At 43.6% G+C, this 18,123-nt stretch overlaps 1 protein-coding gene across 2 annotated transcripts in view; it reads left to right on the top strand.

Annotated features, from left to right (window-relative positions):
* Positions 1–18,123, top strand: part of PXN (paxillin) — a 191,234-nt gene that overhangs the window by 147,064 nt on the left and 26,047 nt on the right. For both annotated transcript variants that reach the window (XM_069215041.1, XM_069215042.1), the window contains exons 5-6: positions 2,143–2,344; positions 8,482–8,617. In XM_069215041.1, coding sequence (XP_069071142.1) covers positions 2,143–2,344; positions 8,482–8,617 — 338 coding nt within the window. The remainder of the gene's footprint in view (positions 1–2,142; positions 2,345–8,481; positions 8,618–18,123) is intronic.

Below are 18,123 nucleotides of genomic sequence, written 5' to 3'. Positions count from 1 at the left end.
GTGTTCTTTGCCCCTTTACATCTTTAAAAAAAAGAGAAGAGGCTCTATTAGCTCTGCGCTAATAGGGTCTTTGGGTTCTATACTGACCACATGAATTATCAGTGTGTGTGATCAGCTCTTTGTAGGCTTTTTTTGGAGCTAAGAAATGGAAAGCAGTGCAAAAGAGGGCCATGTTAAGTTCAGGCATCCTTCAAAATCTCCTAGACACTGTCTAAGAAGCAACCCACATAAGGTCTGCAGGCTGGGCCAAGGCGGCTGCTGGAGCAATATAGGCGAGGAGTTTGCCAGCTCTGGACATCTGCTAGGCCAAGACATGGTTGTTGGTGCTCCTGCGTACAAATCACTACTGCCTTGGCAGTCTGGTACAATGCAAAGGGCATTTTGCCAGCTTGTTCCGGCAGGACATTTTGGTCTGAGTCTACTCCCCTGATCCTCCACATTTGGAAGGGTTTTTTGTGGTATCTCTTCTAGAGGTGAGGAATCTGCAGTTAGAATTGGATACTCTGCCTAACCGCAGATTTCTTACTGCCATTCCTATACCTCCCTATTCTGTGGGCAGGACTCCTGACCGTAATGATAACACTGTCACAAGTAAGAATGCGGTGTACTGTGACGTCAGTTTGTTCAGAATGCTTTTTTTCAGATGGAGAATGCCAAGAAACTGATGTTGGCATGCAGCAGTAGCTCTTAAATGCAGCTCCTGTCTGTCCCTCCTGAGGTAGTATAGAATCTGTGCAGAGCCACAAAATGCCACATGCAGCAACATGGAAGCTTTGCTGAAGAATTCTCCAATCCAGGCTGGCGTCTGGGTTTTTTCTAAAGGTGACAAATCTGTGTAGAACATCCACCAGAAAGAGCATTACTGAAGGTAAGTAACTAGCCCATTCTGCCCAAAGTGTGTGATTGAAGCTTTGTTGAAATCACCTAGATTGATATCCAAGGTCTGTGTTTTGTCATTTGCGTTCGTTGCAATGTGACTTTTCAGTATGCTTCACACTGGGGTGAATGTTGACCATTCTTAGTATATATGGCAGCAGCAGAATAACTTTTTCAATGACAGTCTTCTGTTATGGGATGGTTCTTGTATTCATAAAATAGATGGAAAAGCTATGTATCTAGTGGAGTGGAGTTGTCTGAAAGTTTGTAGCTAATGAATAATTTGAAGAGATGGCTGTCAAAACTGAATGCCATTCTGACTGGCGTAATGCTTTACGGCAACTCTACCCAAAACCTTTCTGAGCGAGGGAGATTATAAGTATACCCAGAGAAAGTCCTTAGGTGCGGTTTGCAGTTCCTGTGGGTTGAGCCTCAGGACCTGTTTTAACCTGCTTGAAAGCACAGTTGTGAAATGGGATTTTGTCTCACTGCATAGATGTTAACCCCTTCTAGACAGTTTGTAATGACCATTCAGCAGCTCTGCAGGAGGCTTCAATGTGCAGCAAGTTGCCAAATTCCATTTCAAAACTGTAAGCTGCTCTCTGTATAACTTGCGGGCAATATTTTAATTCTTGCTACGTACATAGCATGACAAAACGTGCTCAGACACTGCCTCCGGTTTGCTATAGTTCTTTACTATGAGTAGTATTCCTCAATGACTAAAGGTGCCTGGCAGAAGGTACAGTGGAAGAGAAGTTCAGTGAGTTTGAGCCCAGGCTGCTGAAAATCTCTAAAAAGGTTTTAAATAAGCCCCATCCCAAGGAAACCTGGATACACAACCTACAAAACCAGAGATTTTTTTATAAACAACTGAAACTAAAATGCAAATCCCAAAACGTAATGTCCAAATCATGGGACAGCCAGTCAGGAAAAAAGTGTGGGATGCCACTTATTCTCAACAGTACATGGTTTTTGTTCCCACCATTTCAGAGAGGTGAGAGTATGTCTAAAAAGTCATGCCAACTGACGTAGGATCCTGGAGGGAGGGATGGGCATTGAATATGAACAAAGGGATATGGGCTGCAGAGGTCAGAATTCGCAAAGCAAAAGGAAAGCATGGAGCAAAGCTGATGCTGCGCAATTCAAAGTTGGGTTGCTTTAAGGGGCAAAATGTTATTTTTAGGATGGATTATTTGATATTCTGTTGTACATTGTTTCTCCAGTGCTTGTTCAGTACTATGATATATTGTGTTCCTCTATTCGTAGATGATGTCTGCCGGAATCTTCCACAATCTGCGGCTGGCACCGTGCTGCACCACAGTAGTACCGACAGTGCACATCTCACTGGAGTCAAAAACTCTATGGCAAAGGAGAAACCAAAGCGGAATGGAGGACGTGGTATTGAGGATGTACGGCCAAGCGTAGAGAGCCTCCTGGATGAGCTGGAGAGCTCTGTTCCAAGCCCAGTGTGAGTACGAGGAGTCGATCTTTGTTATGTAGGTTTCCAGGAATGGGAGTAAGGCTCAGCCCACTGTGAGTAATGGAAAGCACCTCTGGGTGTTAAAGCCTTCTATGAATGGGCCCTGGTCTAGTAGAAGTACTATGATGGATCTTCAAGGGGCTGAGTCTTGAGCTTTAGTACGAGCCACTGATAAGTGCTAGAATGAGGTCATTAGGAAAACAAGGTACCTCACTAGTTCAGCCTCGTGTGGCCTATGTAACATGTACAATATCCTAAATGGTCTGGCGAAATTGTGCGCAGACCAACAATCCCCTCACCAGTTTTCTGAAATAGTTAGTGGCGCCTGAGAGTATCATTTGAGTGGATCCCTGCAGAACCCAAAACCGGGTCAGCTGACATTCCACATGCAATCCACAGAGAACCAGATGGAATACAGGGAGTATAAATGCAGAACCAGGGATTTACTAAACCAAACAGGATTCACCAGTAGGCTCTCTCTTCTATAGAATCCATCCATCCAATTAAAAAAAAAAAGCCAGTTGAACAGCATGACAGCATAGATAAGGATTTCTGGCAGATCAAAAGAAACTATGTAGCTAAAATCTGTGAAGAATTGTCCGGAGATCAAGCCACACCCTCCAAAATAATAGAAATAGTGGTGACCAGAGCAAGCAAAGGGGGCAAGCACTATATTGTGCCATTCATTTAATATGAAAATAAATGTAATTATGGTGTTCGATGGCATCTGTCGCTGTAGATACGCATGTTTTGCATAGCTCGCCATCTGGTGTTGGGTCGGAGTGTTACAAGTTGTTTTTCTTCGAAGAAGTCTTTCGAGTCACGGAGGACACCTAAAGCACATTGTAGCATCATATGTCCATACATGGGAATTAAATGTGGTTTGCTCAAGATTCATGAGAGCACAACTTGAGCCAGTATGCAAATATGCTACCAGGACGTTTTCTTGGAAAGTCACCTTCCTGGTAGCATTAAGAAGAGTACATGAAAAACACGTTCTTGTAATACAGTGCACTGTTATAGTCACACAAATCCATAATAAGATAGCGTTAAAGACACACCCAAGATTTACATTTAAGGTTGTCTTGTTCTTTCATTTTAATCCGGCAGTAAGATTGCCAGCATTCTTTAAGTACTTGCAAGACATGTTGAAAAGAGTCTACCATTTGTATTTCAGTACATAATAACAAAGGGGCATGGCTGTCTTGTAAGGGATCCCTAGGTGTAACTTAACCAGTTCATTCAAACACTGGCGAGTGAAAAACTACATAGTACAATAAGGGCAGACTCCACCAGACCATAGGAAAATCTACCATTACAAGACTTGGGTTAGATAGCACCTTTAAGTTCAGCATGCATGTTAACTATGCATTGCTACATTGATTCAAACTTAAAGCTGACATTCAGGTGGATGCACGTAGTGACTACAAATTTATTTGCAACAGCTCATGTGTCACACCCATTTCCTGTAAAGGGGAAAGATGCTGCTTGGTAAACCTCTGTAAGGCCTTTCTTTGTGGTCCTGAAGGAGCTCTTGATTACTGCTTTGTGTGGATGCTCTACTGCTTACTGGACCTAGAGGTCGAATATTTACTCCATTTTCAGACACAGACTGAAAACTTAGGAAACAAAAGTGTATCTTTATTGAGAATATAGTACTAAAGCCGATCACTGAGAAGTGCAGTTTCATTTTTGTTCCTTAGATCATGCATGTTTCCAGGGCAGACTCCAAAGTCAAACAAGTTCAAACTGACCAATATGTGGATTGTCCTCTGACATGTCCCAAAAGAGCCATAGTAGACAACTGCCACCAACACAGAAAGAGGGAAATGGTGATTTTCGCAGGACATCTACTCTGAACAAACGGATGGGAGCAGCAGACAGTTAGGAGAACTATTTTCAGTAACTTGGCCCTGAACAGCATTGTATACTTCACTCGGGTGCGGGTAATTTCTGCCTTCTGTGAGGATTTAGCTAGATGAGCAGCTAAATTAAACTTCCCTTTAGAGACCCCACAGCCAACTGTTCCAGTAATACTGAAAACTTTACATATTAGAGCAGCTCCTAAGCCCCTTTTTCCTTTGATCACTAGACTGCTGTTATAGCAGAAGATACCTAACCCCTACAAGAGTCAAAGCTGGAAAACCAACTCTGCTGGAAAAAAATACAAGGCACATCAACATGATCCTGACTTCTTAAAGTCAGACCCAAAATTGGACTCTGTAATGATGACTCCAGTAAGGAAAAAAACATGTTTCTGCTCTGGAAAGAACAATTCCATCAGAGCATGAAAACAAGCACATAGATGCTGTGGGACGGGAGATGTGAGACACAGCTGATACACATCTGAAAATCTCTAAAGCTACTGCTCTCCTTGGTCGCTACCAAAGCAGGATGGAATGCGCTTCTTCAAGGAAGGCTTACGAAACACCATCAGCAAAATTTCATAGGGATCTTTCAAGAGAACACATTGGTAGCTAACTAGATTATTCATGTTGTAGTTGAGTCTACTGAGTTGACAGCCACTGGATATTGCCATGGCATATCAATTCAAACATCATTATGGCTCCAACTCACTACCCTGAAACCCAAGGCGCAGGTAAAAACTATGAATCTCCACTTTTCAGGATCATCTATGTTTGGACAGCATAGAAAGGAAGAAATGCTAAAAAAGAAGAGTGAAGCAGAGACCCTGAAAACAGTCAGCCTTGAAGAACATAAAAAGTTCTTCGGACATTATTATGGGTAGAGATTGCAGATAGTATCCACATATGGCTCAAACACATTGCAAGTCTTTACACCAACAGCACCAAACACAGTACTCAGTCAGAATTAATCATATCAAAGGTGATCCTCAATACCATAAAAAACCTTGGCAATTATCTATCCTCGGGAAAGAAACATCAGTCATATTAAGGAAATTGCGCTCAAATCAGAAAGAAACAAAGTGATCAAGAAATAAACATTTTGAATGTTAGCTCTACATCAAGACGACCTTTAAGATGAAAAGATTGAATATGCATTATAGACTTACAAGATTCATATTTCCATATTCCAGTAGTTTAACTCCACAGGAAATCCCTCCATTTTGTTGTAGGAGACATTCATTATCAGATAACAGTACTAATTTTTGACCTTAAATCTGTTCCACATACTTTTTTTGAAGTAATTTGTATGGTAGCAGCCCCTTAAGAAGAAAAGGAATTTTCATTTGTCCTTAAATGGATGACTGGCTGCTTAAGGCTCGCAGCCAAGAGAAAATAAAACCGGATTTTGTAACAGTAAAGCTACTGAAAAACTTGGATCTCCAGATCTACAACCGAAAAATCAAGTTTAACACTGGTTCGCAGTCTGCGCTATTTAGAAGCAACATTGAACGCTATAAAGACTAAAGTGATTCCTTCAGATGAGAAGGTTTCACCTATCCGGGACAAATGGCATACAATCCAGACAACCTTCTACCTGACCGCAAGCCTCGGTGCTAAGCTCTCTGTCGTTATGAATGTACATTGTCCCAAATGCAACACTGCCTTTTGAGACCACTCCAGCAATGTTTGAAGGACCAATAGTTTCTATTTGGAAGACAACTTGATTCTGACAACATCAGCAAAACAGTCACTGGCATAGTGGTGAAAAAGACACAATTTGTTCGAAGGACTACACTTTCAGAAACAACTTCCAACTTATAACATAGTAACAGATGCTTCTCTTTCGAGATGGGGAGCTCATCTCCAAGATCTGACAGTTCAGGGGCAGTGGATATGGAGGGAATCCTTGTACCACATAAATTACCTTGAACTCAAAGCCTTCTATTTAGCGCTCAAAGCCTTTCTCCCATCCTTGAAAACATTATTGACTTTCCGGACACAGAGACCACCGTGCACAATTTCAATAGAGCAGAAAGGACTATATCTAGGACTTTTTTGATGCACGCTCAACCGATCTGACATTGGGCTTTAGCAAACACCTGAACCTAATATCAGTTCACACTCCTTGACAAAGTGAATGTCCAAGTGGATTTTCTCAGCTGTTATTACGAAGAGTCTTTCAAATGGGCACTGGGCGACAGTCTTAAACGACATTCCAAAGAGTGAGCAACTCCTTCGGTAGCAGCAGACTCAGTAGTATCAGTAGAAAACTCAAAATGTAGAGACATTTTGTTCACACTACTAGAACATGGTCTCTAAGGAATGCCCTTTTGCTCAAATGGCTGATGCCATTTCTTTACACCTGGCCACCGATCCCATTAATCTCAACTGTATAATGAAGCTTAGAAGGTATATATCAGAAATGATACTAAAAGCACCAAATTAGCTGAGGCAGTGGTGGTACCAGGCCTAACTTCAAAAGTCCATAAAAATACACAAGTAGGTCTGTGTACAGACCAGACCTACTGATTAAAACTTCAGGGACGAATCCAACTCCCGATCTTGCATCATTGAATTTAGCTGCCTGGCTTCTGAAATCGTCCAGTACGGTCATCTATATCTTCCACCAATCTTTACAGTGATCTTGAAGAGCCAAAATATCCCTCCATAAGGTTGTGTTATTCCGTAGAGTGGAAGATCTTCTGAATTTGGGTCGGGAAAAAGGGCATAATCCCATCACTTGTCATTAAGTGATTTTGCCTCGTTAGCTTAATTAAGCTCAAATAAAGCTTCAATCTTGATAAAAGTTCATCTGTCATTACAGCATACAGAACGTCTCAAGACTAGCAATCGTTTTTTAAACTACTAGTCATAGGATTTTTTAGCAGGACTTGAAAACGTATTAGACCTCCTCCTTCACCATGGGATTTGAAAACTGTCTTTTCAAAATTAGTGGGCTCGCCTTTCAAGCCTGTACACAGGGCTATATTGCAGCATTTGTCATGGAAGGCAGATACCTGCAGTAGAAACTTCTACTATTTTCCATTCTAATTGAGTGGTAATGAGAACCTGTATTTCATTCCTCTCAAAATTGGTTTCAAAATTTCATATTAACCAGAGTGTTTCTCCCTACCCTCTTTCCTAATCCAATAACACCTGCACAACCTGCCCTAAATTCTATTGATATCAGAAAAGTTGTAAATTTGTATCTAGCTAAAACAAATTATATAATAAAAAGAAATCATTGTTTAATTTACTACAGTCAGATTAGCCAAAGCAGTGCACATCCAAACAGTCTATAGCTAGATGGTTTCCTGTATCACATTATGCTTCCAATTAACAAACATACCTTTATCTGGTAAACCTCGAGCTCCATTACAGTTTGGGTGAGGTATGTCTCAATAGCTGCTATATGTAAGGTAGCTACCTAGCAATTGCTACACATGTTCACAAAACATTAATCTGTAACGTGACAGGAAACCGTGACACAGCTATTTAAACAGAGGACCTCTTTCTCTATCATCTCATGTACATCTTAACTTGCTACTTTTCAAGACATTCTGCTGCCCAACAGCCACTATCTGAAGGGAGGTTTTAGCTTGCTAATGCATTCAAGTGTGTAACTTCGATGAAAATCCCTACAGTGCAGAACCAGGACTACAAGTAACCTTTTCTTCAGCAGGCATCTTTCTAGTGGATACTCTTATCTACCCACAGGTTCCTCACTGGTCCCCTGTTCTGAAGGATTGTCATAGGCCACATTTTAGAAAGATTCAGCTTTAGTTGTTGCACTGCAGTGCCAAGACTGATATAATTTATTTGAATCTGCCTCTAAAGGCATGGGAAAAGTGGACGAGAAACTGATGTAATTGCACCGGGTGAGCACTTTATGGCTCTGGGGATGGTATCACACCAATGCTGCTCCTAGCACTGAGATGGAACCAGCACCACCTACTGGCATGGGAGAGCCATGACACATTTCTGAATTCAGTCTGACACATGGAAATATTCATCAGATGAGGAATCTGCAGATGGAGTATTCTACCAGAAAGACTGTTACTAAAGGTAAGTAACTTTTTCTGTTCTTCCATGAAGAGAAAGCCTGCATAATTCATGGCATCTTTAGATAACATTTCTGCTTCATGTTCGTAATTGTATACTTGCTGCAAGATGTGGGGTATGTTGTCGAATTAGGATGTCAATCGACTTGGCTCTTGAACTGTGTGAATGACAGTGTGCTGCTTTTCCTGTTTTCAGCCCTGCCATCACAGTGTCTCAGGGAGAAGTGAGCAACCCTCAGCGTGTAACCCCCAACCAGCAGCAGACCCGCATCTCGGCCTCTTCAGCTACCCGGGAGTTGGACGAGCTGATGGCGTCACTCTCAGACTTCAAGGTTTGCTTTCATCAGAAGACATTTGGGAATTGTGCCCTATTACGTGAGCCCATTGCAATTATCCTGTGCCCACTGTTGGGCTAGTCTGGTGCTCATTGATCATTTGTCAGGGGATCTGACTTTGACTAGTCTTTATTATCTACGTCTAGAGATGAATGCTCTGCTTTGGGGCTAGTTTGTTTTTGGAACGAAGAGATGGCAGGTCATCTTTTGCTATAATTTTTATTAAGTGTGTGGGTGCATGTGTGTGTTTTGGAGGAGCTTTAAACCGAACATTCAGCATTTTATTTCAGACAATAAGAATAGTTTACTTATGTATGGGAAGAGATTTTGTAAACTGTTGTGTTAATATTTGGACCAGTAACAAAATAGGTATACATTATAGCTCATTGTATAGCTCTGTCAGAGCACTTAGACATCCTTACCTGTTTCTAAACCACCCAAAATGATGTTTGGAGGTGATGATCCTTAACTCAAGTTCATAAGAGAAACCCTGATACATTTTTAGATTGGAGGTTACAATTTAAGTAGAAGGGTTTAACGAAAGTAAATGCAGGTAACCAGTCCTACTAAAATTGTTTTCACTGGTAACCATCCTTGCAAAAACCTATTAACAGAAGATTATTTTGCATCTAAATTTGGCTGAAACATTTTTCAATAAAACTTTTTTTCTAAAAATGTTTACCCTTTGGCAAAGTTTTAAATAATTGAAGAATGTTTCCTCTTCATGCATTAAATTTAATGAAAACTGAGTCAAAATGCTTGCCAGTTAGTAACATGCACCTGACACTGCCCTCAGTGTGTTGCACGTGCCAGGCCAGCTGGTGTCTTAAACTCCTGTGAGTAATTTCATAATTTGCAAATCTGTTTTGTAAATAGCCAGTTATCAAATTTAAGCATGTTCTACATTCCAGCACTGTAGGATTTCCTTTGATGGTCTTAAGCATTTTAATGATCTCCCCCGTCTGCTTGGATCCAGAGCACTGTTCCATAGATATGTGGTTCATCCAACATTACACATGGTGTGAGGAATCAATTTGTCCACAGAATGCAAGACTGCACCTTGCAGTGCTCTGCCAGAGTGAAATATTTTCTCAAAAAACCAACAAGTTCATACTGAGGACATCTTAATCCTCTATTTCAACATCTTAGGTGCAAAGGCACACCACTGGTGTAGAAGAAGCACACCACTGATGGAATGTGATAGTATGTCCACTGATGGGAACCCACTGTCCCATCGAGTGATATCCACGATGTCTGAAGTGATTTACAAGCGATAGTTGAAGATCTGATGGTGTGGGTGGTACTGTCAACATAGTTTGTATTTTGACAGCGAAGCAGGTGGTTGTTGGTACAATGGTGACAAGGATTGCCTATGAATCTTAGATGTGGTTGTCGCCTAATCTTTTGATGCCAAAGATGTCTCATGAACTGAAGAGTTGTGCTCTGTCTCATTGCCTATGATGGGATGGTGTTGGCCCCACCTTTGACAAATCATGTTGGAGCTGATACCCTTAACTGTTTTGGAATTGATTTAGAATGATATGATCAATGCCATCAATGGTGTTGTATTTGTGTTTCATTTGAGGAGCTCCTTCTGTTAAGGCCTTTGTCAGAGTGCACTTTTTAAGGCAGACATGAGAGGTTGTGTCTTCCAGTCTCTTTTTCTCTCTCCTGCTTTCATGTGTTCAAACATTCTTTGAGGTCTGTAGCCCTCCCTGACTTTAAGAATGTGTTTCTACACCTTTTGGGCAGATATTACTGTCTTTCACAGAATGAGTTGGAGGAACATTCACTGCCCAGAACTTATGATGGTCTGAAACTGCCTTTTTTCCTGCCTTAGGATGTACACTTATCAAAATGAGGAGTGTTATGAGAGGAAAAATCATTAAATTGTCAAAAAATTCTATCACTTGATTGCCAGTTGTAAAAGGCATTGCATGTAACAGGATTTTTTTTTTTAAAGACAAGTATTATCTGCAAAAAGTACCTATCGTTCTCTTAGAACCTTATCACAGGATCTGTAACAAAGAACGAAGCGAGTGAGGTAAACTGGCAGTACAAGGCATCATGGGTAGAGGGGTCTTCTGGAGTTCTTAAAGGTACAGGTCTCTTCACTGGGTTTTACATTACAAGTCTTATCAAGTTACATGTTTTTCTTTATCTTTTTCACATCGGAACCTGTGTTTGCACCTAAGAAGTTGAAATGTACTTTTAAAAATGTTAGCAGGGTAAGCCTGTTAGTTTTTTCAGAAAGTAAATCCTCTCTTGATAGTGCTGCAAGGTGTGGTCATCCATTCAATGGAAAAATGCATTCCTCACACCCTCTGTTATCTTGGATGTACAACATATCAATAGAACGGCGAGATCACTGAAAAGTTAGCCTTTAATGAAGATTCCTATGGTGCTTAACTAGGACTACAAGTAAATAACCTTTTCTTGCTCCACATATGGATACCAGCAACCAGCTGTCACTTCGCTTCTAATGTCACGCTACATGATCCTTGCCATTACCTTAGTTTTTGCTTCTTCCTCTAAGAAAACAATAACTGAATTGTCTTAGCCAGGTAAGTTATCATAGGTCCTTTTGGTCCTAGATATTTTTGTTTTTTTCTCACTCTTGTGTGAAAGCTTGTTTCTTTCCTTAGAGTACACACAGAAACATTTCAATCTTACAGTTCTACACTGGCCAAGTCTAGCTGTTACTTACAAGGAGTTTTCACAGTGCTCTGCTGTTTCAAGTGTTTCAAGAAGCATTTCTTGTTTCTTCTCCATTGATGCAGCATAAATGTAGTTTTCAGCGGTTTGTCTCTGCAGGGACTTGATTGCAGTTTAGGGGTGTTGTGATACTACTTGGACAATGGGTGCTCTTTTTCACTGGTTTACTTAATGTTAGATGCTATTTGGAAAACCTCTCAGTGCTTGTCGTAAGTATTCAGACAGTATGACTGTTCAGCAGCTGCAGTCACAACTTGATTTAGAATAATGGCCTCAACCGCCTATTATAGAGAATGTCCAAAAAATGCACAACTTAAAAATTATGTCCACAATGGCAAGCTTAAGCGGGTGAGTTACTCAAGTTGGATAAAAATGACTTGGGAGAGTTGTCATTATCTTGAAAAGCACTGGAAATGTCCAGTAGGAACTCCAGTGTCCTTAGGTTGATCAAATAAGCCTCACCTGTACCATGCAGCCTTTCACGTCATTGAATAAATCTTGTATTTTTGTTAGTAACCATGTGTTTGATGGCATGTGTAGCTGCAGATACACATGCTGGTTATATCCTGCCATCTATTGTTGGGCTCGGAGTGTTACAAGTTGTTTTTCTTCGAAGAAGTCTTTTTCGAGTCACGAGATCGAGGGACTCTTCCCATTTCGGCTCCATTGCGCATGGGCGTCAACTCCATCTTAGATTGTTTTCTTTCCGCCATTGGGTTCGGACGTGTTCCTCTTCGCTCTGTGTTATGGTTCAGAAAGTTAGTTAAATCTCGGAAAATTCAACGGTATTGTTGACGTTAGGTATCGGGGTTAGTTAACACAGATAGTAGGAAGTGGGCTCTGTATGCACTATTTCAAAGTAAGGACTAGTATGCACAGAGTCCAAGGGTTCCCCTTAGAGGTAAGATAGTGGCAAAAAAAGATAATACTAATGCTCTATTTTGTGGTAGTGTGGTCGAGCAGTAGGCTTATCAAAGGAGTAGTGTTAAGCATTTGTTGTACATACACACAGGCAATAAATGAGGAACACACACTCAGAAACAATTCCAGGCCAATAGGTTTTTGTATAGAAAAATATATTTTCTTAGTTTATTTTAAGAACCACAGGTTCAAATTCTACATGTAATACTTTGCATGAAAGGTATTGCAGGTAAGTACTTTAGGAACTTTGAATAATCACAATAGCATATATACTTTTCAAGTAAAACACATATAGCTATTTTAAAACTAGACACAGTGCAATTTTCACAGTTCCTAGGGGAGGTAAGTAATTGTTAGTTCTTGCAGGTAAGTAAACCACCTACGAGGTTCAAGTTTGGGTCCAAGATAGCCCACCGTTGGGGGTTCAGAGCAACCCCAAAGTTACCACACCAGCAGCTCAGGGCCGGTCAGGTGCAGAGTTCAAAGTGGTGCCCAAAACGCATAGGCTTCAATGGAGAAGGGGGTGCCCCGGTTCCAGTCTGCCAGCAGGTAAGTACCCGCGTCTTCGGAGGGCAGACCAGGGGGGTTTTGTAGGGCACCGGGGGGGGGACACAAGTTAGCACAGAAAGTACACCCTCAGCAGCCCGGGGGCGGCCGGGTGCAGTGTCCAAATACACGTCGGGTTTTCAATTGGAATCAATGGGAGACCAAGGGGTCTCTTCAGCGATGCAGGCAGGCAAGGGGGGGGCTCCTCGGGGTAGCCACCACCTGGGCAAGGGAGAGGGCCTCCTGGGGGTCACTCCTGCACCGGAGATCCGATCTTTCAGGTCCTGGGGGCTGCGGGTGCAGGGTCTTTTCCAGGCGTCGGGATCTGGGAGTCAGGCAGTCGTGGTCAGGGGAGCCTCGGGATTCCCTCTGCAGGCGTCGCTGTGGGGGCAACTCTGGCTACTCACGGTCTCGTAGTCGCCGGGGAGTCCTCCCTGAAGTGTTTGTTCTCCACAAGTCGAGCCGGGGGCGTCGGGTGCAGAGTTGCAAGTCTCACGCTTCTGGCGGGAAACGCAGTTGTCTTGAAGTTGCTTCTTTGGAAACAAAGTTGCAGTCTTTGGTGAACAGGGCCGCTGTTCTCGGGAGTTTCTTGGTCCTTCTAGAGCAGGGCAGTCCTCTGAGGATTCAGAGGTCGCTGGTCCTGGGGAAAGCGTCGCTGGAGCAGTTTCTTCAGAAGGGGGGAGACAGGCCGGTAGAGCTGGGGCCAAAGCAGTTGGTGTCTCCGTCTTCTCTGCAGGGTTTTTCAGCTCAGCAGTCCTCTTCTTCTTAGGTTGCAGGAATCTGAGTTCCTAGGTTCAGGGGAGCCCCTAAATACAGAATTTAGGGGTGTGTTTAGGTCAGGGAGGGCAGTAGCCAATGGCTACTAGCCCTGAGGGTGGCTACACCCTCTTTGTGCCTCCTCCCAAGGGGAGGGGGTCACATTCCTATCCCTATTGGGGGGCTCCTCCATCTGCAAGATGGAGGATTCCTAAAAGTCAGAGTCACTTCAGCTCAGGTTGCCTTAGGGGCTGTCCTGACTGGCCAGTGACTCCTCCTTGTTTTTCTCATTATCTCCTCCTGCCTTGCCGCCAAAAGTGGGGCCGTGGCCGGAGGGGGCAGGCAACTCCACTAGCTGGAATGCCCTGTGGTGCTGGAACAAAGGGGGTGAGCCTTTGAGGCTCACCGCCAGGTGTTACAGCTCCTGCAAGGGGGAGGTGATAAGCATCTCCACCCAGTGCAGGCTTTGTTACTAGCCACAGAGTGACAAAGGCACTCTCCCCATGTGGCCAGCAACATGTCTCGAGTGTGGCAGGCTGCTAAAACCAGTCAGCCTACACAGGTAGTTGGTTAAGGTTTCAGGGGGCACCTCTAAGGTGCCCTCTGGGGTGTATTGTACAATAAAATGTACACTGGCATCAGTGTGCATTTATTGTGCTGAGAAGTTTGATACCCAACTTCCCATTTTTCAGTGTAGCCATTATGGTGCTGTGGAGTTCATGTTTGACAGACTCCCAGACCATATACTCTTATGGCTACCCTGCACTTACAATGTCTAAGGTTTGGCTTAGACACTGTAGGGGCACAGTGCTCACCTATGGTATAGTGCACCCTGCCTTAGGGCTGTAAGGCCTGCTAGAGGGGTGACTTATCTATACTGCATAGGCAGTGTGAGGTTGGCATGGCACCCTGAGGGGAGTGCCATGTCGACTTACTCGTTTTGTCCTCACCAGCTCACACAAGCTGGCAAGCAGTGTGTCTGTGCTGAGTGAGGGGTCCCCAGGGTGGCATAAGATATGCTGCAGCCCTTAGAGACCTTCCCTGGCATCAGGGCCCTTGGTACCAGGGGTACCAGTTACAAGGGACTTACCTGGATGCCAGGGTGTGCCAATTGTGTAAACAAAAGAACAGGTTAGGGAAAGAACACTGGTGCTGGGGCCTGGTTGGCAGGCCTCAGCACACTTTCAAATCAAAACATAGCATCAGCAAAGGCAAAAAGTCAGGGGGTAACCATACCAAGGAGGCATTTCCTTACACAGATCGACACCGAATCAAGAAGCGCTCCGGTAGCCCTTTGGGGCTTCGATTCCCCGGTGGGGCCTGGTCGGCCTGACCGCGTGCGTCTTCAAGGCTAATGGAACGGACCCCATTCCGCTTCTGCCCCGAATGCCACAACAAGTATCCTTACACAGATCAACATCTGGTCTGTAATTTGTGTTTGTCCCCTGAACACAAAGAGGATACCTGCGAGGCTTGTCTGGCGTTTCGGTCGAAGAAAACGCTACGGGACCAGAGAGCACGAAGGCTTCAAATGGCATTGGCGCCGTCAGGACACTGTGACGTCGAGGAAGAGGAGACTTTCGCCATCGCTGACTCGGACTCGGACTCGGACGAACCAGAAACAGAGCAGGCGCCGAAAATCGTGAGTAAACCAGCCCGACCAAAACTCACGGCAAAATCATGAAGGCACAGGGGACGCCACCGCTGGCAGGCCATGGCTTAACCCGTACAATTGGTGACCAACCATCGGCACCGAAAAAGGGCAAGCACGTGTCGAAGTCTTCCGACTCCAGTCGAGATCCCGGCACGCACCATACTCGACACCGAGAACCTGGCTCAGACCAGACTCGAGACCGGCTCCGAGATAAGTCGCCACCTAGATATCGGCCCACCGAAACCTAAAAAAGTGGCTTTGGAGCCAAAAGAGACTGTAGAATAAGTTTCGGTACCGAAACACCCAGCTGAACCCATTGAGGATGACTTTTTATTTAATACTTTTTCGTCAACACACAGTCAGTACCAAAGTCTCCCGATGTTACCAGGGATGTTGAAACATGCGAAACAAGTATTTCAAGAACCCGTCAAAGGCAGAGCCATCACACCTAGGGTGGAGGAAAAGTACAAGCCTCCCCCTACACACCCTGTATACATCACACAACAACTGACACCTGACTCAGTAGTAGTAGGCGCAGCACGTAAAAGGGCTAATTCACACACCTCTGGAGATGCACCACCACCCGACAAAGAAAGTCGAAAGTTTGATGCAGCGGGGAAGAGAGTTGCAGCACAAGCGGCCAATCAATGGCGCATTGCCAATTCCCAGGCTTTATTGTCAAGATATGACAGGGCTCATTGGGATGAAATGCAGCACTTTATAGAACATCTGCCCGAAGAGTTCCAAAAGCGTGCACAACAAGTGGTGGAAGAGGGCCAAAGTATCTCGAACAACCAGATACGATCGGCAATGGATGCAGCAGACACAGCCGCAAGAACTGTGAACACAGCAGTCACTATTCGGAGACACGCATGGCTACGCACCTCCGGATTTAAGCCCGAAATCCAACAGGGTGTGCTTAATATGCCTTTTAATGGACAGCAGTTGTTTGGGCAGGAGGTGGACACAGCTATAGAGAAGCTAAAGAAGGACACGGATACAGCCAAGGCCATGGGCGCGCTCTACTCCCCACAGAGCAGAGGCACGTTTAGGAAGACACAATTTAGAGGGGGGTTTCGGGCCCAAAGCACAGAACCCTCAACCTCACAAACCAGACCCACATACCAGAGCCAGTATCAAAGAGGAGGCTTTCGGGGACAATACAGAGGTGGACAGTTCCCTAAAACTAGAGGAAAGTTCCAAAGCCCAAAGACCCCTCAAAATAAACAGTGACTTCAGTGTCACAAATCCCCAACACATAACACCAGTGGGGGGGGGAGACTCACAGATTTTTACCAAAACTGGGAAGAAATAACAACAGACTTGTGGGTCCTAGCCATTATCCAACATGGTTATTGCATAGAATTCCTACAATTACCACCAAATGTGCCTCCAAGAACACACAACATGTCCAAACAACACTTGGATCTATTACACCTAGAAGTCCAAGCGTTTTTGCAAAAGGATGCAATAGAACTTGTACCCAACCATCAGAAAGGAACAGGTGTTTATTCCCTGTATTTTCTTATACCCAAAAAGGACAAGACTCTGAGACCCATCTTAGATCTCAGAACACTAAATCTTTACATCAAATCAGATCCCTTTCACATGGTAACACTTCAAGATGTAATCCCCTTGCTCAAACAACAAGACTACATGACAACATTAGATCTCAAGGATGCGTACTTCCATATACCCATACATCCTTCACACAGGAAATACTTACGGTTTGTAATCCAAGGAGTACATTACCAATTCAAAGTGTTACAATTCGGGATAACAACAGCACCAAGGGTATTTACAAAATGCCTTGCAGTAGTAGCAGCCCATATCAGAAGACGGCACATACACGTATTCCCGTATCTAGACGATTGGTTAATCAAAACCAACACGCAGCAACAGTGTTTCAACACACAAAATATGTCATAGAAACCCTTCGCAAACTAGGGTTCTCACTAAACTACCAAAAATCACACTTACAGCCGTGTCAAATACAACAATACTTAGGAGCAACAATCAACACAAAAAAAGGGATTGCCACCCCAAGTCCACAAAGGGTACAAGCATTCCAAAACGTAATACAAAGCATGCACCCAAACCAAAGTTTGCAGGTAAAATTAGTGATGAAACTACTAGGCATGATGTATTCATGCATAGCCATTGTCCCAAACGCAAGATTACACATGCGGCCCTTACAACAGTGCCTAGCAACACAATGGACACAAGCACAGGGTCAACTTCAAGATCTAGTGTTGATAGACCACCAAACATACACCTCGCTTCAATGGTGGAATCCTATAAATTTAAACCAAGGGCGGCCTTTCCAAGACCCAGTGCCTCAATACGTGATCACAACAGATGCTTCCATGGTAGGGTGGGGAGCACACCTCAACCAACACAGCATCCAGGGACAATGGGACACTCAGCAGAAACAACTTCATATAAATCAGTTAGAACTACTAGCAGTGTTTCTAGCGTTGAAAGCATTTCAACCACTACTAGCCAACAAACACATTCTTGTCAAAACAGACATGACAACAATGTATTACTTAAATAAACAGGGAGGGACACACTCAACACAGTTGTGTCTCTTAGCACAAAAGATTTGGCATTGGGAAATTCACAATAACGTTCGCCTAATAGCGCAATACATACCAGGAATTCAAAACCAGTTAGCCGACAATCTCAGTCGGGATCACCAACAGATCCATGAATGGGAAATTCATCCCCAGATACTACAAACCTACTTCCAAACATGGGGAACACCACAAATAGACCTATTCGCAACAAAAGAAAATGCAAAATGCCAAAACTTCGCATCCAGGTACCCACAGCCTCACTCCAAGGGCAATGCGTTATGGATGAGTTGGTCAGAGATATTTGCTTATGCTTTTCCCCCTCTCCCACTCCT

The sequence above is a fragment of the Pleurodeles waltl genome, chromosome 11 (assembly GCF_031143425.1).
Source record: "Pleurodeles waltl isolate 20211129_DDA chromosome 11, aPleWal1.hap1.20221129, whole genome shotgun sequence".
Taxonomy (NCBI): Eukaryota; Metazoa; Chordata; class Amphibia; order Caudata; family Salamandridae; genus Pleurodeles; species Pleurodeles waltl.
The sequence above is the reverse complement of the archived record's forward strand: the minus strand, read 5'-3'. Positions and strand labels throughout refer to the sequence as shown.